The following is an 11,151-nucleotide window of genomic DNA, read 5'->3' as shown; positions in this document are numbered from 1 at the left end:
ATGTCAGCATATCCCTTCGAAGATAAGGGGCCCAAAACTGCTCACAGTACTCCAAGTGAGCCTCACCACTGCTTCATAAAGCCTCAGCATTATATCCTTGTTTTGAATTCTGGTCCTCACAAAAAGTATGCTGTGTTTGCCTTCCTTGCCACTACTAGTCACCAGCAGCCAATTAGAAAAGGCTCTCTTTATTCCCACTCTTTGCCACCTGCCAAACAGCTAATGCTCTATCCATACTAGTATCTTTCCTGTATTACCATAGGCTCTTATCCCATTAAGTAGCCTGCTCTGTGGCACCTAGTCACTTTTGATAATCCAAGTACACAAGATCCACTCACTCTCCTGCTTGTTATTTCCTTGAAGAATTCCAAATTTGTTAAGCAAAATTTTCCCTTAAGGAAATCATGCTGATTTTGGCCCATTTTATCCTGTGCCTCCAATACACTAAAACCTCATCCTTAACAATCAATTCCAACACCTTCCCAACCACTGAGGTCAGGCTAACTGGCCTTAAATTTCCTTCCTTCTGCTTACCTCCATTCTTGAAGAATGAAGTGACATTTGCAATTTTCCATTCCTCCAGAACCATCATGGAATCTAGTGATTCTTAAAAGCCCATTACTAATGCCTCCACAATCTCTTTCAGAACCATCAAATAGTCCATCCAGTCCAGATGATTTATCTACCTTCAGACCTTTTCAGCACCACCTTCTTAGTAATACCAACCACATCCACTTCTGCCACCTAATACTCTTGAGCATCCAGCATAGTGCTAGTGCCTTCCAGTGAAGATTGATGTAAAATGCACACTCAGTTTGACAGACATTTCCTTGTCCCCCATTATTACCTCTCCGAGTCATTTTCCAGCAGTCCAATATCTACCCTCACTTTACTCTTTATATTTCTGAAAAAACTTGGATAATATTTGATATTATTAGCTAGCTTACCTTCATATTTCATCTTTTTGCTTTTTTAGTTGTCTTCTGTAGGTTTATAAGAGCTTCTCAATTCTCTAACTTCCTCTAATTTTTGCGCTATTATATGCTCTCTCTTTTGCTTTTATGTTAGCTGACTTCCCTTGTCAGCCAGTTGTATCTTGCCTTCAGAATACTTCTTTGAAATGCATCTATCTTGCACCTCTGGAAACTCCTGCCATTGCTGTTACGCCGTCATCTCTGCTAGTGTCCTCTTATGCCTCTGCAATTCACTTTACTCCACTGTAATACTAATATGTCTGACTTTACCTGCTCCCTTTCAGACTGCAGGGCGAATGTTATCATATTATATAGAAACATAGAAAATAGGTGCAGGAGTAGGCCATTTGGCCCTTCGAGCCTGCACCGCCATCTATTATGATCATGGTTGATCATCCAACTCAGAACCCCACTCCAGCCTTCCCTCCATACCCCCTGATCCCTGTAGCCACAAGGGCCATATCTAACTCCCTCTTAAATATAGCCAATGAACTGGCCTCAACTGTTTCCTGTGGCAGAGAATTCCACAGATTCACCACTCTCTGTGTGAAGAAGTTTTTCCTAATCTCGGTCCTAAAAGGCTTCCCCTTTATCCTCAAACTGTGGCCCCTTGTTCTGGACTTCCCCAAAATCAGGAACAATCTTCCTGCATCTAGCCTGTCCAATCCCTTTAGGATTTTATACGTTTCAATCAGATCCCCCCCTCAATCTTCTAAATTCCAACGAGTACAAGCCCAGTTCATCGAGTCTTTCTTCATATGAAAGTCCTGCCATCCCAGGAATCTATCTGGTGAAGCTTCTTTGTACTCCCTCTATGGCAAGGATGTCTTTCCTCAGATTAGGGGACCAAACTGCACACAATACTCCAGGTGTGGTCTCACCAAGGCTTTGTACAACTGCAGTAGTACCTCCCTGCTCCTGTACTCAAATCCTCTCGTTATAAATGCCAGCATACAATTTGCTTTTTTCACCACCTGCTGTACCTGCATGCCCACTTTCAATGACTGGTGTATAATGACACCCAGGTCTCGTTGCACCTCCCCTTTTCCTAATCGGCCACCATTCAGATAATAATGTTTTCCTATTTTTGCCACCAAAGTGGATAACTTCACATTTATCCACATTAAATTGCATCTGCCATGAATTTGCCCACTCACCCAACCTATCCAAGTCACCCTGCATCCTCCTCACAGCTAACACTGCCACCCAGCTTCGTGTCATCCGCAAACTTGGAGATGCTGCATTTAATTCCCTCATCCAAGTCATTAATATATATTGTAAACAACTGGGGTCCCAGCACTGAGCCTTGCAGTACCCCACTAGTCACCGCCTGCCATTCTGAAAAGGTCCTGTTTATTCCCACTCTTTGCTTCCTGTCTGCTAACCAATTCTCCATCCACATCAATACCTTACCCCCAATACCATGTGCTTTAAGTTTGCACACTAATCTCCTGTGTGGGACCTTGTCAAAAGCCTTTTGAAAATCCAAATATACCACATCCACTGGTTCTCCCCTATCCACTCTACTAGTTACATCCTCAAAAAATTCTATGAGATTCGTCAGACATGATTTTCCTTTCACAAATCCATGCTGGCTTTGTCCGATGATTTCACCGCTTTCCAAATGTGCTGTTATCACATCTTTGATAACTGACTCCAGCAGTTTCCCCACCACCAACATTAGGCTAACCGGTCTATAATTCCCCGGTTTCTCTCTCCCTCCATTTTTAAAAAGTGTGGTTACATTAGCCACCCTCCAATCCTCAGGAACTAGTCCAAAATCTAACGAGTTTTGAAAAATTATCACTAATGCATCCATTATTTCTAGGGCTACTTCCTTAAGCACTCTAGGATGCAGACCATCTGGCCCTGGGGATTTATCTGCCTTCAATCCCTTCAATTTACCTAACACCACTTCCCTACTAACATGTATTTCGCTCAGTTCCTCCATCTCACTGGACCCTCTGTCCCCTACTATTTCTGGAAGATTATTTATGTCCTCCTTAGTGAAGACAGAACCAAAGTAATTATTCAATTGGTCTGCCATGTCCTTGCTCCCCATAATCAATTCACCTGTTTCTGTCTGTAGGGGACCTACATTTGTCTTTACCAGTCTTTTCCTTTTTGCATATCTATAAAAGCTTTTACAGTCCGTTTTTATGTTCCCTGCCAGTTTTCTCTCAATCTTTTTAGCCCTTCCCAATTAAGCCCTTTGTCCTCCTCTGCTGAACTCTGAATTTCTCCCAGTCCTCAGGTGAGCCACTTTCTCTGGCTAATTTGTATGCTTCTTCTTTGGAATTGATACTATCCCTAATTTCTCTTGTCAGCCACGGGTGCACTACCTTCCTTGATTTATTCTTTTGCCAAACTGGGATGAACAATTGTTGTAGTTCATCCATGCAACCTTTAAATGCTTGCCATTGCATATCCACCGTCAATCCTTTAAGTGTCATTTGCCAGTCTATCTTAGCTAATTCACGTCTCATACCTTCAAAGTTACCCCTCTTTAAGTTCAGAACCTTTGTTTCTGAATTAACTATGTCACTCTCCATCTTAATGAAGAATTCCACCATATTATGGTCACTCTTACCCAAGGGGCCTCTCACGACAAGATTGCTAATTAACCCTTCCTCATTGCTCAAAACCCAGTTCAGAATAGTATGATCACTCTCTCCTGAGGGTTCCTTTGCCTTAAACTCCCTAATCAGATCCAGTTCATTACAAACCACCCAATCCAAAATAGCTGATCCCCTAGCTCAACCACAATCTGCTCTAAAAAGCCACATTCATCTGCAAAATCATCCTATTCTAACCCTCGCTGATGGTGACCAAAACTGAACACAATACTTCAAAATGCAGCCACACCAATATCTTATGTAATTGCAACATGAATTAAAACCTCTTATTCTCAATGCCCCAATTGATGAAGGAATACCCAACACATTCATTGCATACAAATTATGCATGTGCTCCTCGGTCCCTCTAGTACATAACACTCCCTATAGACCCACCATTCACTATACAAGTCCTAAATTGGCTTGATCTCCCAAAATGGCATCTCTCATTTACCTAGATTGAAAACCATTTGCCAGTTCTCAGCCAACATACCCAAGTGATCAAGATGTCACCTGTAGTTTTTCATAGCCTTCTAGTTTTCATCACCAAATGCCAACTTCCCAATACTTTGCATATTCACATCCAATTTGTTTTATGTAAATTACGAAGTTACATTATTACTTACAGGCATCCAAACAAAGAAGCAAATCTTGACCAACACTCTGCTTTCTACCAGAGACTTACTATTTCCCCGAATCCCATGCAATCTAACCTTCCATACTGGCCTGCCACAGGGGACCTTATCAAAGATCACGACCCTACCCTCATCAATCACCTTTTGTCACTTCTTCGAAAAGAACTTTAATTAGTTTTGAGAGACTGGACCTCCACCACAGAAAGCCATATTGGTAGATCCTGTCCCTCCAGCAATTTGCCTACCACTGATGGTCAGACTCACTCGCCTGCAGTTTCCTGACTTGCTTTCCATACCCTTTTAAACAAAGGCGCTACATTAGGCATCCTCCAGTCCCCTGGAACCTCTCATGGCCAGAAATTAAGTTACTTCTTCTCTTGCCAGAAAGTCCAAAAATACAGTATGCCAGACCCTGAGGATTGATCCACCTTAATGCATTTTAAAGATCCCAGAACCTCTGCTAACTTCTATGTGATCACTTTCCCCATTACCTGGGTTTCAATTTTTTGCTGTAGAGAAATCTCTCTCCCATTTCCTTCAGTTCCACATATGCTGATCTTTAAGGGGACCTTTTCTCTCCCAACCATCCTTTTATTCTTAACATACCTTGAGAATCTTGTGATTTTTGCCCAACCGTACCCATCAGATACCTCTCATACCCAATTTTTACCTTCCTTAGGTGGACTCCTACCCTTTTTGGACGCATACAGCGTAGACCATTTGTACATGTGCATGGGAAAGCTTCCCTGAGCTAGTCTCATTTGTAGGCATTTCACCCATATCCCTCCAAACCTTCACTATCCAAGTGTCTTTATATCCCCTTCCTCTGGCAGCTCATTCAACATACTCACCACCTTCTGTGTGAGGAAAAAACCTTTAAAGTGGTCAAGATTTGCTTCCTGGGTTGGAGACTTGCGAGCAGTGGTGTACCATAGGAGTCGGTGTTGGAACTTTTGTTGTAAATTATTTACATAAACCATTTGGATGTGAATGTGTAAGACATCATTAGGAACATGACTAATGTCACTAAAATAGGTGATGTTGTAGACAATGTAGAAGTTTATGAAAGCCTTTAAAACTTGCCCTTTCACCTTAAATATATGCCTTCTAGTTTAGACTCCCCTACCCTGGGAAAAGACAGAAATCCATATCATTTATTATTAAATAAATAAATAACATCAACATTAATGTGGTCTTTGTAGCTGATGTGTTGCCACCACTCAGTTGAGCTCAAATTTAAAACCTAAATTCACCTAGCCCAGGGATGAAGACATTAGGCCAAAAGTTCTCCAAATACTTGGAAGAATATATCATGACAAAGGAGGTTTAAGAGAAATTTGCCAGTCAAATGCATTGTCTTAAATAGTAGTACTGATGTGACACCAGTGACAAGAATACAGATAATTCTTTCCATCCATCTTCAGTGATTTTTGATGGCTTTCAGCAATAACCAGTTGCTTATTCTAAAACCTTGGCACCACCCTGTGTGAATTTCTGATGTGAGACCTACATGTTACTTGTATTAGATACTCATAGCAAGAATATTTGCTGAATATCAAGGTGCTGATAACTATTGTTTTAATGTGTTGCATTGATGAATTCCACCTCAGACATCAGCTGTAAAATGTCATCTCCACAGACCAGTATTGAAGTGGCTTGTTGAGTAGATTGCTTGATCCTCAAATTGTCCATGTGAGACAGGCATTTTAATTTCAACCAAGCAAAATCCCCCAGGCACCAGAAACTCAAGTGTGGAATCTGTGGACAGAACAAAAGTTAACTTTCCTACTGGAAATCCTCTTCTAAGGACTGTTGGCACGCAAGTATCTTTACCAGTTTCCAAAAAGCTTGATCAAGACAGCAGCTGAATATCTTTAACTTTTATTTTTCCCATTGACATGTCTCCAAAGTGGCAAGTTTTTGTACAAAAACGTTCCATGCTAACTCATGAAAATTCAATAAGAAACAGCTATCAACTTCCTAACAATTTGCCATTAAAAAAACTGTTAGCTTAATGTTGTACTACTTAGAGTAGTAGGACAGTACTAAAGTTTCAACTGCAGACTTCTCACTTAATGCAGAGGCCATACTCCAAACCAGCATACAGTGTTTACTGGTTGGGATGGCACAAGATTTACATTGAAAACAGTTTGTCAGATATCAGTATCACCCACAATATAACTAGATAAGTGTACAATTGCCGGGGATGGACTGCACCACTCCCCCGAATCAATGTTCTTTAATGTTTTGCACTCATTAAAACAGTCATATCTGTAACAGAAGATACAAAGTCAAACTGTTGCTCACGAATGCAATCTCCAGAAATGTGGCGTTTTCCCCAACCAGCTGAAACTACAGCGGATCCCCCAGCCTACTTAAAAATCAATTGGATCGTTGTTCCCTATTTAAATCAGTAATGTGGCCCCATAAAACCTCGAGAATAAAATAGAAAATGCTCCCACTTCCAAAACTGGTCTGAGACTAAAGACGAAAATGTTACGTTACAATGCAGTTAGTCAGCCAGATACCCTGGCGGTCCTAAAGATTACTGCGGGCGGGCGGGCAGGGGAGGAGGAGTTGTTGGAGCACATTGCCGACACACTTGAGCATTGAATGTCTCTGCACAAGGCGAGTACGCCATTTTAAAACCAGAACGGAGCAAACAAAAATCAGCAGCTAACGCAACGCCCGGGCACTGGGAGAGGCAGCACTGAGCTGACGGGCTAGAATGCGGAGGTCAATGGAGCTACATCCTTAACAGTCAAAAATAAACAAAAAGAACAAAAGCTATTGGGAAATTATTGTGGGAGAGAAACACTGCTAAGGGACTAATTAAGTTCGGAATTTCGGAAAAGGTCCGGCAAACCCTCCCCCCTGCCCCGCCGTTGCTGTGAGAAACCTTTACTGCAACAAAGGATGGGAATGTGAGCGGACGGAGAGTTAGACAGCGTCCCGAAGAAGCGAGATTGAATTCAAGAGATTAGACGGCGTTCGCCCCAAAAAAAAGTCCCTTCAGAAACAGCAAGTGGTCGAGGATCACGGTGACCTGGAAAGCACAGCCGGCGGTGGGCTTCTATCTGGTAGAGTACCGATCGTAGTTATTACCACGGGTCCCCCGGGAGTAGCCGCCGCCCGACTTGGGCTCGTACTGCCGATAGCCACCATATCCGCCGCTTCCGCTACCGTAACCACCTCCGCCGTAGCCGCCGCTGCTGTAGCCACTGCCGCCGCCGTAACCACCGTATCCGCCGCCACCGTAGCCGCCGCCTCCGTAGCCGCCGCTTCCGCTCGTGTAGCTGCCGCCCCGCCGGTAGCCGCCGCGTCCTCCTCCGTAACCGCCGTCTCCCGACTTCTTCTCGGCGTGGTCCACCCGGATCTGGCGGCCGTCCAAGGACTTGCCGTTCATTGCCTGTAAGGCCTCGGAGGCATCCTCCGGGTTCTCGAAGGTGATGAAGCCGAAGCCGCGGGACGTCATGGTGACCTTGTCCTTGATCACCCGGGTGTCAACGATCTCGCCGTACTTGGAGAAAACGGCTTCCAGCGCCTGCTCGTCCGTCTCAAAGCTCAGTCCGCCGACGAACAACTTTCGTTCGTCGCCCATATTGTCGTTTTGGCGGGGCTTCGTCTGAAGACAACCAACGAGCTCCGCAGCACTGCCGAACGTAAATGCGCACCCACCGGAAGCGGGGCCGTTTATATAGTAGCTCTGTGCACCGCCTTAAAACGACTTCTGCGCCGCAATGGCCATGCAGTTAGGTTCCGGTACCCACGTTGTGCAGACAAATCCTGCACACGTGACCGCTGTTCCCGGGATAATAACTACTTTGAATGAACACAACTGAACCACCAGAGCCCTCCATAGTGTGAAAGTGCAAATTGTCCAAACCTTGGCCCATAGCATGAAGCGAAATCTAAAGACCAGGGCTTCAGCCCTTCATTGTGTGAATAGCGCTACTCATTTCTACCTCATCACTTCTTCCCATTCTTGCAAATAATTCTTGTCTCCAGAGGGCACCACTTCATCCATATTCAAGTTTGGGAATGAACATTTTAAAACACAGTACCAGTACCTTAGCCTGTAGGATCGGATGAATGAACTGCTGCAGGTGAACAACTCAGTTGCTATACACAGTGCAGCAACAACAAAGGTCATTCATGCACTCATATGGTTTCTGGCAGTTTGGCACGATGATGAAATGTCAAGGGAAGGAGCCAAACAATTTCTTAAACACATTTGGAGCATCTATAAATGCAAATATATTGGAAAATGGTAAAATGTCAACTGCTCAATTTATATAGGGAATAGATAGGGCAATGAAATCTCCAAGAGATTGCAGATGCTGGAACCTCGTTCAAAAAAGAAACAAACTGCTGGGAGGAAGTCAGCAGCACTGTCTGAAGTCAAAGGGATGGTAAACAACAGGAATTCTGCAGATGCTGAAAATTCAAGCAACACACATCAAAGTTGCTGGTGAACACAGCAGGCCGGGCAGCATCTCTAGGAAGAGGTACAGTCAATATTTCAGGCCGAGACCCTTCGTCAGGACTAACTGAAAGAAGAGTTAGTAAGAGATTTGAAAGTGGGAGTGGGAGGGGGAGGGGGAGGGGGAGGGGGGAGATCTAAAATGATAGGAGAAAACAGGAGGGGGAGGGATGGAGCCAAGAGCTGGACAGGTGATTGGCAAAAGGGATACGAGAGGATCATGGGACAGGAGGCCCAGGGAGAAAGACAAGTGGGGGGGGGAAACCAGAGAATGGGCAAGGGGTATAGTCAGAGGGAGAAAAAGGAGAGTGAGAGAAAGAATGCGTGTATAAAAATAAATAACGGTTGGGGTGTGAGGGGGAGGTGGGGCATCAGCAGAAGTTAGAGAAATTAATGTTTATGCCATCGTGCCTTCTCTTCCGTCTGGGTAGCCTCCAACCTGATGGCATGAACATTGATTTCTCAAACTTCTGCTAATGCCCCACCTCCCCCTCATACCCCATCTGTTATTTATTTTTACACACACATTCTTTCTCTCTCTCCTTTTTCTCCCTCTGACTATACTCCTTGCCCATCCTCTGGTTACCTCCCCGCCCCCCCGTCTTTCTTCCCAGACCTCCTGTCCCATGATCCTCTCATATCCCTTTTGCCAATCACCTGTCCAGCTCTTGGCTCCATCCCTCCCTCTCCTGTCTTCTCCTCTCATTTTGGATCTCCCCCTCCCCCTCTCAAATCTCTTACTAACTCTTCTTTCAGTTAGTCCTGACGAAGGGTCTCGGCCTGAAACATCGACTGTACCTCTTCCTAGAGATGCTTCCCGGCCTGCTGCGTTCACCAGCAACTTTGATGTGTGCTGCTCAAAGGGATGGTTGAAGCTTTGGGTTGTTCTTGTATCCCTTTGCCTCAGCAATGAAACGTGGAAATGTACAAGTCTGGTGCATGTACATAGTAGGATGGACCAAGATAGCTTAATGATAAATAGGTACTCTGGTACTTTAGCCCTTGAAGATCCTTTCACACTACCAGTTTGTCAGGCCTTTTGAAGTGCCAAATAATGCAAGCTAGATTTTTACGTAATTGCACAGCTAACTGGCTCCTTCACCCCATTCAGGGATGGCCTGGCAGTGACCATCATACACTGAGTGAATATGCAGCCAGTGAAGGCAATTTAAAACACACAGCACAGCTCAGTAATGGCCCTTCGTACCTGTCATCAGTGGATAGTACAGTCTTCACTACAAATACTGTCTTGGCAGTATATATTAAAAAAAGAAAGTGGGGCTTTTGGGACTTTCTGATGGGCTTCAATTGCAATTTATTAGGTACTTGGCAAAGGTCAATAAAAATAAATTAGGTTTAAACTGATCGGACACTGTGGGAATGGGACAGTGTTAGAGTGGTTAGTTTCAGGCTTAGGCTCAAAATGTTTAGGTGAGAAGAGGTGAAGGTGCTAGGTAAGTTTATTTCTTTCTAGTGGAAATGGGTCCAGGGTCAGCGTGAGAGCTCTGAGACACCTCCACTGCCCTGGTAACTACATTTGCACAAGGTGCATCCAGCTGTAGCAGCTCCTTTCAAATCATATTGGGGAACTAGAGCTGCAGGTGGATGACTGGCTCACCTGGGAGGAGAGGGAGAAGGTGATAGATAAGAGCTACAGGGAGGCAGTCACCAGTAAGTCGCAGGATGCAGGTAGCTGGGTGACTGTCAAGGGAGGGAAAGGGAATAGGCAGATATTGTAGAGTACCCTGTAGCAAATCTCCTCAATAATAAATATACCACTTTGGTTACTGTTGGGGAGGGAGAACAATCTATCAGGGGAAAGCCACAGCCACCAGATCTCTGACACTGAGTCCTGCTCTCTGAGGCTCAGAAGGGAAGTGAGGGAGGAGTGCAGTAGTGATAAGGGATTCAATAGTCAGAGGGATACGTAGATGTCTAGGGCACAATATCCATGGTTCACCCTGACCAACGGAGGGCCTCAGTAAGTCAAAGCAGACAGGAGATTCTGTGGATGTGAAACAGATGCCTGGATGGTGTGTTGCCTTCCAGGTGACAGGGTCAGGGACATCTTGGGTTGGGTCCACCCCATTCTAAATGGGGAAGCTGAGCAGCCAGAATGCATGGTACATATTTGTACCAACTACATAGCAGGAAAAAGGAAAATATAGGCAGCTAAATGGAATTGTGAAAAAGCAGGGTAATAATCTCTGGATTGCTGCCTGTGTCATGGACCAGTGAAGTTAAGAATAGGATGATTTGGTAGATGAATGTGTGACTGAGGAGTTGATGCAGGACGTAGGGTTTCAGATTTTTAGATCATTGGGACCTCTTCTGGGGAAGGTATGACCAATACAAAAAGGACAGATTACACCTGAACTCGGGAACTAATATCCTTGTGGCAGGTTTCCTCCAGCTGTTGGGGAGGAGTTAAACTAATTTGGCAG

General features: G+C 44.4%; 1 protein-coding gene across 1 annotated transcript; it reads right to left on the bottom strand.

The window, feature by feature from the left end:
* Positions 1-6,089: 6,089 nt before the first annotated feature.
* On the bottom strand, positions 6,090-7,906 carry LOC140191262 (cold-inducible RNA-binding protein B-like). The gene has a single exon (XM_072248512.1). It carries the CDS (start codon positions 7,823-7,825, stop codon positions 7,298-7,300), a length of 528 nt encoding a protein of 175 aa, XP_072104613.1. The 5' UTR covers positions 7,826-7,906; the 3' UTR covers positions 6,090-7,297.
* Positions 7,907-11,151: the final 3,245 nt, after the last annotated feature.

Source organism: Mobula birostris, chromosome 2 (assembly GCF_030028105.1).
Source record: "Mobula birostris isolate sMobBir1 chromosome 2, sMobBir1.hap1, whole genome shotgun sequence".
In the NCBI taxonomy this organism is placed as follows: domain Eukaryota; kingdom Metazoa; phylum Chordata; class Chondrichthyes; order Myliobatiformes; family Myliobatidae; genus Mobula; species Mobula birostris.
The sequence above is the reverse complement of the archived record's forward strand: the minus strand, read 5'-3'. Positions and strand labels throughout refer to the sequence as shown.